General features: G+C 40.8%; 1 protein-coding gene across 2 annotated transcripts in view; it reads left to right on the plus strand.

Annotated features, from left to right (window-relative positions):
- The window catches only part of PLEKHA8 (pleckstrin homology domain containing A8), a 40,600-nt gene extending 22,969 nt beyond the window's left edge, over positions 1 to 17,631 (plus strand). For both annotated transcript variants that reach the window (XM_034760716.1, XM_034760717.1), the window contains exons 7-14: positions 1,250 to 1,407; positions 3,419 to 3,587; positions 4,883 to 4,968; positions 5,376 to 5,434; positions 7,790 to 7,920; positions 8,605 to 8,675; positions 9,812 to 9,873; positions 10,815 to 17,631. In XM_034760716.1, coding sequence (XP_034616607.1) covers positions 1,250 to 1,407; positions 3,419 to 3,587; positions 4,883 to 4,968; positions 5,376 to 5,434; positions 7,790 to 7,920; positions 8,605 to 8,675; positions 9,812 to 9,873; positions 10,815 to 11,012 — 934 coding nt within the window. In that variant the 3' untranslated portion in view covers positions 11,013 to 17,631. The remainder of the gene's footprint in view (positions 1 to 1,249; positions 1,408 to 3,418; positions 3,588 to 4,882; positions 4,969 to 5,375; positions 5,435 to 7,789; positions 7,921 to 8,604; positions 8,676 to 9,811; positions 9,874 to 10,814) is intronic.
- Positions 17,632 to 18,864: the final 1,233 nt, after the last annotated feature.

An 18,864-nucleotide genomic window follows, 5' to 3' on the forward strand; every position in this document is an offset into this window, starting at 1 on the left:
CTGACTCTCCTATGTTGTGGGGTTTTTTTTTTTTTTTGAATGTATTGATGATATTGCAAATACCAGATACAAGCACAAACTCTATTGCTAAGTGGATTTTCTTTCACTTCGCTCACACTTTTCCCTCTTGGCTACTTCTCTTACCATTATCCTTATTATGCCTTTCTGCTGGTGGTGGCTAGCCAACCATCTCACACACGCTTTACTGCTCTCTTCCCCTCCTTTGGTTTCTGCTCCCTGCATTGCCATTATGAATGCTGCTGCAGAAAACAAAGGTATCAGGAGGCAGTGAATGAGCTGTCCATCGGAGCAGTGACCAATAATGCCATCAATGCCAGTATAATGTGCCACTGGAACATTTCTTTAAAATCTGGTCTGTCCCAACCACTTTCATCTGCACTGGTGACGTGCCCCCTATCAGCCTCCAATGCAAAGCATACATTTTCCCCAGATCTCTGATGTATCTTTTAAGCCGAGTATTTAAAAAACAAGAGTTGTTAAAACATATTCTGTTTGCAGAAAAGGGTAATCTCTCTTCTGGATTTTCTTAGTTTTAGTAACAGTAGACTAATTCCAGTAAATATTTAATTCCTTTTTAGTATAAAATTTTGATTTTTGTTCTAACTGTGCAAACAGTTCCTTAAAGGCAACGCACTTCATCTGAAAACTTTTTTACATGTTATTGTTACAAATAATACCTTAAATTACTATAACTGAGATTGGGAGGAGTTCTTTGTGCATTTGATGACTTGTTGTGTATAGTTTGTTTTCCCACTTGTATGGCCATTTTCACCTGTTGTTTATGTTTGGGCTGTTCACTCAGAAAACAATGGAGAAAAAGATATCTGGGGGGGGGAATATGACTAAAACTGTGGCAGCAGGACTGTTTCAGATACAATATCTGCCCCTTACCTTTTTTTTTTTTTTTAACCCAACTGGATTTTAAGTTGGCTGTGCCCCTCTTTTTTAATAAAGTATCTACTTTTTTTTCTCTCAAATATTCCATATTCTTGGTTTAGGATTGTTTCAGTAAATATACACACTGGAAAAACATTTTTGGAGCCACATGGTTCCTTCTAATGTTTTTAGACAAACATTTTTCTCACAGCAATCTAGAACTGGCAACAATTTTGGATTTCAAGTCCCTCTTTCACATTGTTGTATACAGTTTGAAAGGAAGAGACATGCCAAGCAAAGTGTTACATTTGCTCTTTAGTTTACATTTGTGTTTTTTTCCCCCCTCCGTCAGGCAGATGGAATTGAACAGTTGTGAAAATGGCTCCGTAAAGGCAGAAACTAATCATTGTGAGCAAACATTGTTTAACACTCTGATACCCTCACATCTGAAATCTAATGAGGGAGACTGTGACGTTTCAACTGAAAACCATGTTGAAAAGAAGTTGACAGGTAAACGTATGGAAAGAAATCTTATCCTGTACTTTTGAGCACAAACAGTCTTTTAAGAGTGTGAGATATCTCACTTCCCAAGAGAGACGGAGTATGTCAGCACTTGTTACAAGATTACTGACGTTTTACTTTGATCTCTGTCCATTTCCCAGAGGTTGTCTTCCCAACACAATTCACACCCTTGTTGGTGGTCTTGGTAAAGAGACCAAGAACTGAAGAGGTACAGGACTAAACTGTTCTCTCACACTAGAGCTCATCTGGGTCACAATTGACAGAAACTGGCAATGCACTCAGGCAACACTTGTACTGCACATGCTCTGTGAACCAGGGGCTTCATTCCCAAAGGCCCTCCATCGGCACCCTTTTCAAATACTAAAGGCCAGATTATCAAGAGTGCATATGGGAGCTGTGTGTGCATGTTTCTGAGCAGCTGGTCTTCAGTTCACTCATACGTGCACTGACATATCTTTCAAAAAGAAAACCCCAAACTCCTCCTCCTTAAATTAAGAGGTTATTTGTTTTAGGAAAATTCCACTACTATTCAGACAGCATTGTATTAAAGTACCCATTACTCTAGCTGGCATCTCTCCTAAACAGGCAAAGTTAAAACATTTTATTTATATTTTGATTTGGCATTGTTTCAGAAATTGCCTGATACTTATGCTAATGTGGTTATATAAAAACAATTCAGTATATGATGGAATCCAGCCCTGAGACACTATGTTGGAGTGTTTGAGGTTTTATTATTATTATTTGTTGAGTAGCCTAGGTCAGACTCAAACACTGTACATTATGCAGAACAGGCACTAGCAACTGGTGGTCTAGCAGAATTTGTGCACAAACATAAGAGGTATCAAGGTTCCTCTCAGCTTACCAAATTATGCTCTGTCTGTCACAAATATTTAGCTCTCCCACTGGCTCTCCAGAATTTCCTTTGCCCTTGTTTTCCCCCATTCAGTTTAGTTTGGTCTTGCATAGGCAGAAGAAATAGTTGAAAAATCAGAAATACAGTAATTGGAAAGGAAAACGACTACGGGTTCCTATTGTGAAGATGTTGTGTAGCCTTGTCTGACGAGAGGTCTCCACTTCCCATGCTCTTCCCACCTGCTCTAAAACCAAGTCCACTTCCCCTTTTCCCTGGGTTTGGTTTTCATTTACTTAGGCTAGGTCTATACTACCCGCCTGAATCGGCGGGTAGAAATCGACCTCTCGGGGATCGATTTATCGCGTCCCATTGGGACGCGACAATCGATCCCCGAATCGGCGCTCTAACTCCACCAGCGGAGGTGGTAGTAAGCGCCGCCGACAAAAAGCCGCAGAAGTCGATTTTGCCGCCGTCCTCACAACAGGGTAAGTCGGCTGCAATACGTCGAATTCAGCTACGCTATTCACGTAGCTGAATTTGCGTATCTTAAATCGACTCCCCCCTGTAGTGTAGATGTACCCTTAGAAATTAAGGGTAATACAATATACTTTCAGCCCAAACCTTTTCCCCAGTCTTGGCTGAACTTCGGGTTCCCTAGATCCTTTCTCCACCAAGCCACTCCCACAGCCCTTTCTATCCGAGTAAGGTAACAGGACACGTGTGAGTCAACATTTAATCCTTTTCCAGGAAGTTCAATACGGCTCTCACATAGGGTATCTTAGGCAACCACTGCCATCCTTTTGCACACTTTTAGTCTTAGTTGCATTTTTTTTCCCTTCAATGGACAAAGGAAAAAGAAGAATAAAGTAAAAGATGTGATGACATTTCACAAAGTGACATCTCTTCCATGGAGCTGGGGCTGTTCCAATTTGAGTAGCAAGAGTGGCCAGTATTGTGTAGTCCTGCTAGTGCCTGTAGAAAATTGTGCATGCAAAGATCAATAGAGCCATTCATTGTGAATACCTTAGAAGACACCATTAAATTAATAAGGTGGATAACAAGAGAAGAACTAGTCAAAGAATCTCATTCAAATTAGATAACTGGTATCATTCAGCAATTGAGGTTTCCTTTCTTTTTAAATGTAAGGTGATGAAGTTAAAGACGATGGAGGAAGCAAGATGCTGCCCATAGAGGGCAACAATGCTAACGAATCGCTGCAGTTGGCAATGGATTCCATAAGTGGACCAGCTCCATCACATTGGGGAGAAGGAAATGAAGAGGATTTACCTACCTTCTTCAGTGTCATGAACAATAGGTAGCATAGCTCCTGCATGCGGTAGATGAACAGTTGCTGGTATATTGAGACTGTATGGTTAAAACCCTTAATCACCTGAGCATTTGATCCATGCAATGGCGTATTCACTTAAATAAATCCCAATGGAGATAATTTTGTAAATTGTACTGTTTGTAGTACAGCTATAATACATTTTGTAGTGCTCGGAGTTGGAACAAGGGAGTCTAATAGTTGAGTAGTATGGTAAAAGGTCCATCACTTAAATACTACTTTTTGTGATTTCTATCCTCCCTCCCTCCCTCCCTAACTCACCCCCACCATCCATGGGGTGATTCCTTTGCAAGAGTAACTGGCAGCAATAATTGTTGAACTTCTGAAAATTTGATTGTTGGTCAATTAATCACAAGCTGGAAAATTACTGTATTTAAAGTAACTGTCTGTCTCTGCTAAATTGCCTGTGGTACGTCTCTAGGTTGAGAATTATTTTTTCCTTGGTGTGATTAAGAGCCCATTTCTGTACTGTCAAAATCACTGGGCTACATTCACCAATAGCAAAAGCTGGCACAGTGAAACTGATGTAAAAAGGATCTGATTATGCTAGTGGCTCAGTGCATGTCTAGTTTGCCTTATTCAAATGAAGCGGGTGTGTAATACAGTTTCTCCATTGAAACTGTACAAAAGAGGCAGTAGTGTAAAATAGAATTCTCTAATGCTTAAGAGATGTAGGAACAGGCTGAAACAATGATAATCAGTTCCCCACCCCCAAATTCAGAATCTGAGATCAGGGCCCCATTGCATTGGGCACAGTATCTGCATGTAGTGAGAAGAGCTTACAGTCAAAATAGCCAAGACACACAAGACATACATTTTCTCCATTACACAGGTGGGGAACTGAGGAGCAAAAGCACATGTGACTAAGATCACATGGGAAATTTGGGTTCAATCTCTGGCATGATACCAGTTTTTTTGAATTCCGGTCCAGTGCGTTAACCATAAGCTCATCCTTCTGTTCTCACCATACAGGCATAATGTAAAATTTGCCTTTGTCAGTAAATGCGTCTGAATCAAAGATCTGATTCCAGCTTTTATACTTGTTTGTGAGCAAACGAGGCGTATCTTGTCTTTGTATATAAAACTCGTGATTTCCATTCAAACATTCATGTCCCTTACAGAACAAAACTCAGTATGTAGTTCTTGTGAAATATTGATTGCAGTGTGACCGCCTTCCAAAAAAGCAAACCCTTCTTCCATTGTTTGTGGGTAAAGTATGACAGGAGTATTTAACGTTTTCTTTGTGTTTATACTGGAATCTCCAGGTTTAATGACATTGAACTCCAAGAGGGTGACGGCATACCCACAGAGGAATTTCTGCAATCGTGTTACGCGATAGTGCCAGTTTTGGGTAAGTGGTTACTTACTTTCACTACAGTCGGTGTCTCTAGCAGCTATGCCATGAATCCTTTTTGATTGCTGCCTAATAAGAGAAATGGCTGAGGTGTGGCTCAGGCTCATTAAGATCATTCAGTTCTTTAATCCTATTTGAGGATAAGGATACTGACTTCCTTTATAAAGTGCTTTAAGATCTATGGATAAAACTTGCTATAAGAGCTAGGTCCTATTATTTTGGTGTCTTTGGCTCGTGTACAGATTGGAGTTTTTGGCCCTGTAACAGAAGGAAGAAAAAGACTTCCATCTTTCTGTTTTTCCTTTTAACTATTCAGAAAAGCTTTTTGGTAGTAGGTGAAATAGATATTGCTGAGTCATGAGTACTAAGAAACTGCTTTAAAAATGTTGCCTTCTTTCTTCTAGACAAACTTGGACCAACAGTCTTTGCTCCTGTTAAAATGGATTTTGTAGGTAATATCAAGGTAATAGCCATTTCTAGCACTGACTTTTCAACATAACAAAACTTAAGATATTCTACCTAAGACTAAACAGATGCTGAAACACCCAAACAAATAGTGTATAAATGCAGATACCTGTTTCTTTAAGTCAGGGTGCACAACCAAACTGATATCTAATGATATGAACAATAATCCCATATTCAATCTATTGAATATTTTAAAATGATAGAAATTAGATAGGCCTTTTCTTTAGCAAGTCCACTATTCCACACTCCAGACAATGCAGGATTGTCCCCCAGTATATGTACTTAATAAATAATAATAATTGCAGTTTCTCCTCTTGTGAGAGGAGAGGCTGCTATCACTTCTGTTGGAAAACTATTCAGCATTCTTATAGATCTCACCATTAGAATAGGGTTTTCCCCTGATAATTCAACGTAACTTTTTTACATCGCTTAGTTTCACCCCATTATTCCAAGTAATAAATTCTTGTGCTACTCTAAAGAACTCCTTTCCCTCCTTGCCTCTTCCATCTTTGGATGCAATAGGTGGCTTGTTCCATCTTTAACACCTGAGAGTTTAAAGATGTGTTTAAAACCATGAGGTAGGCAGAAATTGAGTTTACAGTCTACTGATCTCTAGTACCCACACGGTATTCATTACCCAGCTGGCTTGCTGTTACAGTTATGACTGTATGTAGAAACACAGAGTGACATAGGGCTGGTCCGCACTAACCCCCCACTCCCTTTGAACTAAGATACACAACTTCAGCTACGTGAATAACGTAGCTGAAGTCGAAGTACCTTAGTTCAAACTTACCGCAGGTCCAGACGCGGCAGGCAGGCTCCCCCGTCGACTGCACGTACTCCTCTCGCTGAGCTGGAGTACCGGCGTCGACGGCGAGCACTTCCAGGATCGATTTATCGCATCTAGACAAGATGCGATAAATCGATCCCAGAAGATCGATGGCTTACCGCCGGACCCGGCGGTAAGTATAGACGTACCCCTAGGATCTAATGTAATACAGAAACCCTTACAAAGGAAGTGTGTGTTTTGTTTGGAGCAGGTGAAGGTAGGTCAGGCATATGGAATATACAGGGGTGGGATTGGTATCTGGAGGTTTTGTAATATTTGCATAATGCTCCTATTGGTCAGATCAAAATGCAGAAAGGGACGTTACACTGTGCACTGTAAGTGCAGAATATTTTTTCTATACAGTCCAACTTCTGGGTGTAACAGATTTTTTTAAACTCCGTTTGAGTGATGGCCTGGTATAAACCATTCAGCATCCTAGATTATAGTGGTTAATGAATATGATTTAAGTTGCTGTTTAGATTCTGTACTGATAGTGTTTTAAGTGAAGGCCTCACTAGCCACATCCGCTTTGTTAATGCTGTAAGCTGAAAAGAAACATTAGATTTCCTTCCTCAAGCAGAAGCCAGAGAGTATGTTGTGAGACCAGGTCCTCAGCTGATATAAATCAGCGTAGCTCCTTTGAAATCAGTGCTGTTTTACACCAGCTGATGAGCCGCCTCTGAATCTGAACATTTACTTTTGGCTCCAAGCTTGAAAAGGTTTCGTGTGCTACTCGAAGGATGGAGTAAAAGAATATTTATCACTTAAAATAAAACATTAAACACCTAATGGGGAACATAACTTATTTCAGGCTTCAAAGAAATACTTTTAAAAAATGGAAAATAAACAGCTTCCTCGCTTACCCAATGTGCCTGCTTCTCTTCTACCACAGCACGAGGTGCTGCTGTAGCTAGTAGCATTGAGCAAGTGCATAAAAAACATACAATTTAACAGAAAAGAATGCTGTAAAAACCAAAAAGGACTGGGAAAGATAGTACTGAGAGTGGAAAGGCAACATATATCGCCAATATATACAAGAAGAGCCTGTTAAGACAGTCTGATTGCGTTGGCTTGTGTTTTTTACAAGGGTGGGTTATTATGAAACAAGCTACATTTGTAAAAAAAAATAAAACAAACATTCTGAGTCTCGTATAGAATCTGCTGCTCCAGCTGCCACTGTAGTAATACCTTAACCACGTTTTTCTTTTCCCTGAAGTGCTCAGAGCATGAACTTCCCTCTCTGAAAGTTGAGGTATTCATTTTTCCTGGGGGGAATGGACAGGACTCTCTTCATGGCCCGTCACACCACTCCAGATTTAAAATGTCAGGGGGCTGTTGAACAAAGCAAGGCACTCCCCCCTCAGATTTGGAGTCTACTACTCCATGTACCCTGCAAGGAATTAATCTGGGAACCGGCATTCCTTTTGTGTGTGAGAGGCCTGGTAAATAGCCCTTGTGAGCCAGAATGTTTTTGTTATATAAAATGGAACCATGTAAAAGTATAAACTGTTGCCTTCTCTTCAGAAAATAAATCAGAAATATATAACCAACAGAGAAGAGTTCAACACTCTCCAGAAGATAGTGCTCCATGAAGTGAGTGCTGAGGTAGCACGCGTTAGAAACTCTGCAACAGAGGCCCTTTTGTGGCTAAAAAGGTAACTGCCAAGTGTCAAATCTTCAATTTAATTGTAGGTGTTAGGATATTACCCAGATCCCTTCACCAATGTAGATCAGTCTCAGGAAGCAATTCTTGCTAGTTTCTTTGCACACCGGAGTAGTCAAAACACACTGTGTTCAAATTTAACATCCCAGTTATGGTCCCAGTATTGGGCATACCAATCACAAGGTCTAAATAACCACTTTTTCCTAGAGAAATAACTGAATAGTCTTGTTGGGTAACTATTCCTGCCATGCCTCTGAGTCATCCAGAGGACCTAGACTACAGCACATAAACTCTGACTTGGAGCACAGCCTGTCTGGGGGGGTTGGGGAGTGATGGCTGAAAGGGATTAGTAATGGATCCATCTCTTTACCCAGATGAAGAACATGTCTAGTCAATATTGTGTTTGCTGTTACAAGTGAATAGGCCAAGAGGAGACTTCACTTGTGTTTTCTCCAGGCATTTCCACCTAGGCAGTGAGACAGGGACTCTGCTCACAGTGAGCAGCCTTTAGTAATGTCCCATTTTGGCCAAAATGGTTTAAAGTGTTATGTGAAACCAGTGATTTTTTGTATACCCATGTAGTGATGTTACACACCCTTCCATTTCACTCAACAATTTTTGTGGGGGCTGTCTGGTGATAAATTTTTTTTTTTTTTTTTTGGTTTCTTCCTGGCAGAGGCTTAAAGTTTTTGAAGGGATTTTTGACAGAAGTTAAGAATGGAGAAAAGAATATTCAAACAGCTCTGAGTAAGTGCCAATTGCTTTATTGTTCTTACTTTTTTGTTTATATAATTGAGCTTTTTCTCCGTTATTTAGGGTCTGGGTGTTCTTCTCTTATTAATATTAAAATTAGTGTTCCCTGTAGCTCACCTTCAAGAAATACCTTCTCTGAAAACTGGAATCTTGAGCCAAATAGCCTATTTACAGATAACTGTGTACGAGGCGAGTCTTTATTTGATGGGATTCCCCCTCTCCCCCCACTGTATGTTTACATGTAGTTAAAATGGGGGAGGGGGAAACAACCCCAAATGTATCTTAAAGCAAGTTAAAACTTGGTAAGAAACTTTATGCTTATATAGGTCTTTTCTTTACTGAGCCTCTTGGAATCCCTGTGAGGTAGGCACAGTAACTGCTGTATCTGTTGTTTACATGGGAAAGCACAGTGCTTAAGATGTTAAACAGCTGGCTGTGGGAGCTGCTGAAAGTGCACAGAGCTGAAATGACAGTACTAGGCACCTAGTGTTTGCTCAGCCCCTGTGCAGAGGGTCTTCCCCATAGTATGGTGCAGTTGGCACACTGCTCAACAGCTTGCACTGAACGGAGTACTAGAGAGGAGGAGAACCGTGGGGGTGAGGCATGGGCAGAGCTAGGGCTAATCAGATAACAAAAATTGTACTTGCAAATAAATTGGTTTCCATTGACAGGGGATTTATTGGGTAACTTATTTGCGAAATTCTATTTGCCCATCTGTAGAAATGGTCAGATAATGAAGAAACATACTGGTGAATAACTTTCTTCATTTGCAGAAAATTGTTAAAGCACTTTTCATGAAATAATGTCCAGCAGGTAATCCGAGCAGCTGTATCCAGGGTGGAGTATTCTCCCAGGCCCTCCAGTGAGTGCAGAGAATGTGTGGGGCAGCCAGTATTAGGCCTTTTGGTTACTGCTACTGCCAGCCACAGGAATAGTGGCTAACTCGCATGGGCTTAAGAGCTCCCCTTGGACGAAATTGAGAGCAGGGGCAGATCTGAGCACTGGCTGTTTACACTGAAATGCTGTGTGGAGTTGTAAGAAAAAATCCTCTCACAGCTGGGTGGAAGTGAGCTGGAAGAAAATTTAAAAATACAGTTGGGAAGTTATTTTTTCTTTTTCTTTCTTTTAAGACAACGCTTACGGCAAGACATTACGGCAGCATCATGGCTGGGTTGTGCGAGGGGTTTTTGCGGTAAGTGGCTAACATCTTAATTGCTGACTCAGCTAGTTGGAATCTTGGCTGCATTCACCTGTACAGTCTTATGCTATGGTGGATACCTGATACAATGCACTGAAATGTAAGTACCGAAAGAATTAACGAGATGTTCAGGTTGTCAGATCTCTGCCTCAGAGGCAAGGGTTAGGGCTATCATTTCATGTTTAATGTTTGATTTTTACAGAGAAATCTATTTTTCTTTTAGTTAAGAATTTTTGTCTATTTTAGATTTAGTCTGGAAATGTCTCTTGCCACACATCATATAGGGTCTTTTCTAGGAAAATAAAAATAAAGTCAGAATATTTTAGAGTGCGTCATTAATGATATCTTTTCCTAATATTTTTAAATGAATTTCTGGAAGTAGGTTCTGTTTCCTCAAGATGTTCTTACCTCCAGTGCATGAAACATTAGAGTAGAGTTGGAGGGAAGACTGAAACTTAATAGTTGTGAAAACAAGACCCACTTTACTCAAATAGAGTATCCAAAGAAACAGGTTGTCCTACCGCCAAGCTAGCAGCGCCCCCTGGTGTCTGTTGTTATAAATTGTATTGGTGAGACTATGTAAAGTCCCACCCAGGTGTAAATACAATGCTTTTCATGATTGAAGGAGAAGCAGCAAGATTTGGAGTAAAATTATTTAAAAAAAAAGTATGGGACTTAGACTTCCAAGTTTCTGAGTTCTTGAAAATTAGACATAGGCTCCTTTTGAAAATGTACCCGTGTTGGTTATTTTAATGTTTTTAAAGTCTAAATAAAAATGATAATAAAAAATCACCACTTGTAGTCACAAAATATGCTGTATAGGCACTTTCTAAAAATCAGGCCTCTGTAAAGTGTCTCATAATGGGGATGCAAAAGTTGAAGCATCAAAAGTCACTTTCCAAGTTTGAGATTTTAAATTTCTATTCCTCTCCCAGTTAGCTTTAAGGGCAGCACCAACATATGAAGACTTTGTGGCAGCACTGTCTGTGAAGAAGTGTGATGATCAGGAAGAAGCTTTTTATAATGCAATGCAGAGAGACCTCAACATTTACTTGCCAGCCATGGAAAGCCAGCTGAATATCTTGGACACTCTCTATGAAGTACATGGTTTGGAGTCGGATGAGGTGGTATAATCACAGTGACACAGTACCTCAAAACTACAGGCACTGCATTTGTTAACGAGCTTTTCTGAATGCCGTTTCTCTTCATTGTATCTTTCCTTAGCATGGGAGGTGGAGGAATCGGTGTGCGTGTGTATTTTTAATCCTTGTTTGTGTTTAAATGAAGAGGTGCTGTTTCTTTGAAGGCCGCAACTGTCTGCATGGTGAATACCTTTGGGCTAAATAATTCTTTTTTTTACATGAATGTAACAGAGCAGAATTAGGCCTTCTTGCTCCAGTGCATGCTACTGGCACCACACGTGCGGAGGGGCAGCTTTGATGGGAGCACAGATGCTGTGCTGATGTCGTCATTTTGCCCTCACCCTGTTCTATGCCTGTCCAAGTTGTGATGCTAGTCTCCATTTCACTGGTCTTCTCTCCATCTGGGCAGCTCTAGCCCTGCCCCTCTGCTAGTGAGAGCTGTGCTGCACTGATAGCAGAAGAGGGGGCAGTAGAACTCTCTACCTTATTAACTGAGTGGTTAGTCTGGTCCCATCTTGAGGTAAATTTGGGTTGCATCCTTGTGTTTTATACTGGTGACTTGATTTTACTCGCAGCCCTGTTTTAAAAAAATGTAAAGGCTGTTACTGCAAGTGTTGTCTTGATGGCCAGAGTCCCTGGGCCTCCCCTAAGAGTCAGCCTGTCACACTAGGCATGCTCTCCCTGTGCTTTCCTAGGTACTCTCCACCTCCTCACAGGTCCATGAAAACAGGATTGTCTCTTCCAGTGCTACTAGGCACCTGCTCCTGGAGCTGTTCTACCAAGAAGCTCCTCCTGCCTCATCCTGTGAGGAAGTGTGTGTGTGTTTGTGTGCAAGAGAGAGAGAGACACAAAAATAATCCTTAAATTCACTTTGACACCAGCCTTGTTGCTAAGGTCCCAGCAGGGGGAGGCTTCTACATGGCAAAGGAAGAGAAGGTTGTCAAGATGCATCACCTTGATCTTGGTACTAGTATCTTAAGTGCTTCCTTTGCCCTTGTGTGATTAACAAGGCTTTAGTGCTAAGTGCTGGAGCCATTGGGCCAGATCCTCAACTGATGTAAATTGGCAAAGCCCCATTGGTTCCACTGGAGCTGCGCCCATCTACAGTAGCTGAAGATTGGTCCTGTTGTATTTACCCTGGTAATAGGCAGAATAAACTTTTCAAAAGCACCTAAGTATCATTGAAAGTCAATGGGACATAGACTCGTAAGTGTCTAAGTCACATAGGTGCTTTTGAAAAGTTTGCCTATAGCCTTCTTTTTAAAGGGCGTATTCAAAACCAAATCCCATAACTGCTGCTGGGTATTTGTGTGGTTTAAACACAACCAGCAATCTAACAAGTTATATAAAAATGCTTCTAGATTAGCATTTGGAGGAAGTGTGGGTGTTGGTTTTGTTTTTTGCTAATGGGGGTTACAAAAGGTTGGGTTTGAAATGAGTCAATCCTAGGGGGGAATATAGTTCTTCATAAAACCATCACACATTAGTGCAGTTCTAAGTATATAATCCAAAAGTGTCTAGGTTTGACAGCGAATTAAGGATAATGGGGATTTTTGCCATGCTTTCCTCCCACTGACACGAGTAAAAGTCCACTGGTACTGTTGGAGTCAAGAATTAATAGCTTTCCCTGTAGTTAGTCAGATGATTAAACAGTGAAATTTGACCTCGTGTAGAGGGCCAGCACAAGGTATTTGGACTATTTAGTCCCACTTCAGGGTTTAATTAGATCTTTAGTGCATAGGACTTTTGCTGGTATTCTGCATGGGATGAATTTCACATTGTACATTGGAGAGAAGGGAGGAACACTTCAGAATGAAGGCCTTGGGAAAGTGGTGAGCCATTATAAATAGAGGAGAAAACAACTCTTCAGAGACATTTTGAAATTTTTGTTGCCATCTCGCAGGAGAAATGCTTTTGCTTAGATCCAGCAAATCAAGGATACCAAGAGGATTCTAGTGATGTGCAATGCACCCTGTGCCTGGATTCCTATAGATCAGGTTGTTTAAGCATAATTCCATAGTTGAAGCACAGCTATATACTTAGCACTCAAACCGTTCTATCCAGAGGATACTAAAAATTTTGAAGAAAGCACAAAACAGCTATAGGAAAAGACCAAAAACTTTAAATTTGGTGCCTGAGGGAGACACCAAAAGCAATAGATAAATAGTAATTGGCTTGATTTTTTTTTTCCAGAGCTGTGGGTGCTGAGCCCTTTTGAAAATTGAGGCATTTTCTATTCATGCTTACATATAGAATTGAATATTTTTTGGCCAGAGTTTGCTTCAGTTATTCCACTACCTGCAGAGAATGAAGCCAGGTACCCTTGGAATTTACACATGTAATTCTCTTTAGCATAAATGCTGAGTAATCCACACAAATGTCAGTAGAACAACTCCACACCCTGTCCCCCAGTGAGTGGTTTCTTCAGGGTTACAGCTAAGGTTCTTCTCTGAGGTGATGTGGGGAAGTTGGCTTCATAGCTCTCCTCAGGATGCTCTGGGAAGATAGTGATTGCACAAGTAGCAACTACATTTTCACACACACAGTGGAGGAAAGGACTGAGAGATCCTCTTATAAAGTAAATTTTAAAAGAAACATTGTGAAGTTAGAATGAATAAAAAGTGGAATTTTCTTTTGCTCCAAGCTTCTCTCATAGTGGGAGACAGTTCCCAGCATTCACATTTTTACCAGTGGGAAAATCCAAACTCACTGGTGCAAAGAGGGGAAGATCTTAATTTCTAAAGTAGAACACAGTTAGTGACCTCATTTGAATTTTTTAACTTCAGAACTGGCATTTTCCACCAATCTTACTGCTTCTGATAGACAGACCAATTACTGGCTTTGCATAGGTGGGGCACACTCCTCTTCAGACGAGTTTCCTCGTCTCCATTGTTCCTTGCAGAACTGGCGCTTTTACTTGCAATTGGCTGGTCAGGGGCTTTCCAGGGAAACAGTGACAAAACTGAAAAACTATTCAATGTACCAGATTGCCAGCCGTGGCCCAATATGTAGTCACTTGTTCTTTATAATTACTAAATCAAAGGAATCTTATTCTCTATTTTTCTGACTAACACCACTGATAATTTTAAAGTTCAAAGACAAAAACATGTTGTTGTTGTTGTTGTTTTCCAGAGTGGGTTGACACTTTTTAGTTTTAAAAGAATTTGTGTTTGCCTCACAGCCAAGCAACAAGCATGCATCTTGGAACTGATCTGACAGCTACAAGATTAAAATGTGGTTTTACTCCCACATGCTGATACTGTTATAGCCCTGTTTTGCATACCTTACGTGAACGGCATTGATTTGTTAACCTTTATCAGTATGAAGTTTTACATCTGTTTCCTTTAGAAATGCTTTCAGCTATTTCCTTTGTCTGACAGTTGCATACTCTCAGGGATTCTACATAGCCATGGCAAAAATACAGTAGGCTTACCATACAAGGCTGCTTTTTGTGTGAAGTTGGTATAGTTCAGTTCAGAACTCCAGCAAAAAGTATGCCACTAGCACAGACTATCCAATGCACATGTTTGCTAAAACGTGATACATCCCAAAGCAATCTGATACTAATACTATAGAGAACAATAGCTGTCAGCATATTTTCATAAAGGTCATATCTCTTTGTAATACTGTGTCACTGACATTAGAGCAGAGCTCCCCAATAATTCAAATAGAGAGTTCTGCTTAGAAGTGGATGAGCTTTTATTTGATTTGATTTTGCTATTTTTAAAACAAACGTACTCTAGCATCCTTTTCAATACTTTAACACACCATAATCAACAGTTGCCCGTGCCTGCACCCTAGCATCAAGGCACCAGGGGTATTTTCTGGTGAACTATTAATACTCAAGTGTTTAGAGATATAGATTAATGGATCACTGAAACATACCCAGGCATCTCATCTTGATGTTATAGTATGGCCCTTAACTTTTAAAAGCAAAATTTTAAATTTGAAGTTAATTTTAAACAAATGTTTGGTATTTTAAGGGCCATATGCTTTCACTCTTAGTAAAAGTAATTTATAATAAATCAATAATTTGGGCTAAAGTACAGTCACTGTTTACATTACATTGCACATATTTCATGGTTTAAGAATTGTCAAACTTTTTTTTGTAGTTGCGAGATTTTATGTATTTAAATATGCTGCAGTATTCTCCAGAACGGGTCTAACGCTGTAGCTTATGCCTACGTCGATACTGCACTTCCCGGGTGTGTGGCCATTTTTTTTTAAATAAGTGTTCCGCTCATTCAGTGGACTTCCTCCCCTCACTTGTGCTCCGAACTTCTGTTTGGTTTTTGCAAGAGGTGGTTAAAAGAACCCTGGGTTCCCTTGAGGCACTGTTATGAGCAATAGCCAAGCCCTTGCAGGGCTAAAAACTCCCATTCACCCGACCTCTCCATCTCATGCCTGCTTTGCTGCCAGCTATGCTGCTTTCAGGCTACAGTGTCTCCTGTGCAAAGCTAAAATGGGGAGTTTGAAACAGCCACAGTGCCAGTGTATTAAAGTGATTAAAAACAGAGACTTTGAAGACGGGCCCAAGCTCAGAGCTGAACAGCCAAGCGAAAGGGGGCTCGTGAAGAATGTGCTGCCCTTCTTTGAAGTGTCTCTCCCTGGTACTGCAGTGCTTTGCTAATCACATTAAAACTCTGGGAAGTTTTAATTTGACCTTTGAAATCTAAATCAAGACACTTTAGTAGTGACAGTTTCTAGCTCTTATTGGCGAAAGCACAGTTTCAAAGATGGACTCATTTCTCTCTGCTTGCCTGCGAAGTGCTGATAAGAAGGCAAGGTGAGAGAGAAGGGACAGCTGAATCCAGGGCCCCACTACCCTGAAAAAACTAAAGGCTTTAGGCTTCCACGTGGTCTCCAAGTGTATAAAAATCATTTGTGTAGCAGGGTAGCATTGTGGGAGGGGACGGATTCCTAGCACACAAGTGAGACTATCCCATAAGTCTGGAAGTACCCATGGTTCATGTGGGGGTTTAAACAGTGCTCTGAAATCAAAATGGCCAAACTAATGAACTTGAAAACTTGGACTTCATGGTCTAGAGCAGTGGTCCCCAAACTGTGGGGTGCATCGCCTTAGGTGAGCGTGGAGGAACATTTGAGGGGATGCAGCGGGGCCCAGGCCAGCCCCCACTGGGGGTGGGATGGGAGCACTACCCAGCACTGCTCTGCCCCCTGCCGTGGCTCCCTGCCATGGCTCCCAGCCCCAGCTGCAGCTCCTGGCCCCAGCCATGGCTCTGTTCGCGACTCTGCTCCCGGCTGTGGCTCCAGCTCCTGGTTCCCAGCCCTGCCATGGCTCCGGCCTCAGCCCCAACCGTGGCCATGCTCCGCTCCTGGCTCCCAACCTTGTCTAGGGAAGGTGGGGGGCACCGTTAGAGGGGGAGGTCACGAGGTAGAAAGTTTGAGGCCCATTGGTCTAGAGTTTAATTTTGCCCCTGATTTAGGAAGGTCTTCCTGTTCAGGACTGCACTTAAGCATGTGTTTAACTTTAAGCACACATCTAAGGACTGTCCTGAACATGGATGGACTAAAGCATATGCTTAAGAATTTTCCTGAATTAGGGTCTAAAACCGATGTGTGTGTGTGTGTGTATGTATATGTGTGCACACTTGTGCGGATGCCTGATTTAAGCACACAAATCCCCCATTGCATTAGACTGCATACTTGCTCAAGATGTGGATGTTAGCTTTTTTAAATATACTTATCTTATTCTATAACTAGAGAGACACCCCAGGAGTGCCAAAGGCTTATTTCATATATTAATTTTCCCTGTTTCAATATCCTGACTAGGTTTTAGCACTAAGCTTGTTTTATCCTAATTTATGTCTTAACATTCAGGGACCCATATTTGCTCTTTGACCCCTTTAAACAAAAATCTCAACAATTTGAGGTTCCTGTGTATTGTTGTGTTTTATCATGTCTCCATGTAGTTATACTCAATTAAAGCAAGGAAATCACACTCCAGAATAAAATAACAAAACTGAAAAGTGAAGTGTTTTGGTTGTGCATTTTCCTTTCCCAGCTCCTTAATTTTTCCAGGGACATGTTGGACATCAATTTTATGAACATTAAATTAGGCTTATAGTGAGCATTGCTTAGATGTGTACTATTTAAGAAGAGAGAAGGTACATGGCCTTTTATTTTAATTTTACTTTGTCTTGACTGATGAACAAATCCCTCTGTGGTGTTAACACATTGATACTAGACCAAATGAAAGCAGGTCAGGCATCAACCTGCTTTTAATCTATGCTGATTCTCTCAACAGAATTATATTCCATACTTTAGATTTAGTTTGGTTGTTTTTTGTTTTTGAGAAATGTTTGAAGACCTCTGTCAGATTTTTATATTTAGTGATAATAAACTTATTTTTAAATATGCCTATTTTAAAATCTCGTTTTCTCTGCATGGTTTCCTAAGAAGCTTTGTTTATAATTTTTATTTATTACTTGTAAATACAGTGGGGCTTACGCTCCAGTCAAGACTGGAGCTCCATTATTCTAGGCACTGTAATCGGTTCTGGTTAGTGGAAACAGCCTGTATCTTTTTTTTATGAGAATGTTCATGCCAATGGAAACAGTTGGATTATAATAAAAAATGATTACTAAGAGCTGAAACCAGCAAATATTTGTGGCTTCCTGGGCCAGACAAGCTCCTGAAGCCCATAGATATGATCCGTTCCCAAAACATTACCCACTGTCTGCTGAGGTCATAAAACTGAGAGGAGTTTCTCTGGCTCTAGAGCTGAAGGAATTTCTGTGCATCATTCCTAGATAAAGATGAAGGCAGGTGTTGCCTGATGGTTAATTCGGGATCCTTTAGTGTTTCCACTTTAATATGCCATGGTTTGGCAGGGTTCTGCTGCCTCCAGTTTGGCCAAAGAATTCTTGTTAGAATGAGGACCCCGTGTAAATGCAAGAGACACTCACACTTAGTGAAGACCTTGTGAATCTGATATTTTCACTAGTACAACCAGAAATATCAGAAATCCTGCAACATAGCAAAGTAGACAGAGATAATACAAAAAGTTCATCATTTGCATGCTCACACTATCCTTTGTGGGAAACTGAAGTAGGTAACATAGATGATCGGCAAGTGATCGTCACTGCGGCATACCCAGAAAGATCCCAAATGCTTAGGCCTAGGTTGGCCCTTTTATTACAAGTTGCATGGTCGTCATACATATTCATAATGGTGCTAAACCCCCTATCACTATCAACACTTCCTCATCCTAACAATGTTGGGGTGTCCTCTTACAGATTACCTACTATTTTACCTCAACTAAATTAGCATATACATTACCTGGTTACCATAGCATTCTTGCAGTTGACCATCTGCTGATGTTCCTATCTTAAAATATCCAAAATTAGCATAAACTGGTGTTTTGTGATCACCTGCCAGCAGTTTAGCTGTACTTGTTTTTACAGCACTCTATCTTGTGACATCTTATGATATAGGGTCACTTAGTAGTTAGTTGCTTATGTCAAGTCTTTGGGTTTTAGGCATCAGTTTGGCTAAGCTATTGTCTTACAGGCTTGAAGCCTGTAGGCTTTTGCGTTACTGCCTTAATCCATAGCTATATCTTACCTAGGATATACCTACATATCAATAACAAAATAGCAGGCTTGTCCCTTTAAAAATGTTAGGGGAAAGTGGAGAGAACTTCACTTCTTCCTTGTCTCTTCCCTATGTGACCATGGGAGAGGAATGCAAGTGGTGGGGTCTCTTGTGCCCAGATCAGGAGGGGAGGCATTCCCTGACCCCTTTTTTGTGAGTTGAAGGACAATGGAAACCATTGACTCAGCAAGCCAACTTGTCCTCCATGGCAGAATTTAGGAGTGGA

This window comes from Trachemys scripta, chromosome 2 (genome assembly GCF_013100865.1).
Source record: "Trachemys scripta elegans isolate TJP31775 chromosome 2, CAS_Tse_1.0, whole genome shotgun sequence".
Taxonomy (NCBI): Eukaryota; Metazoa; Chordata; order Testudines; family Emydidae; genus Trachemys; species Trachemys scripta.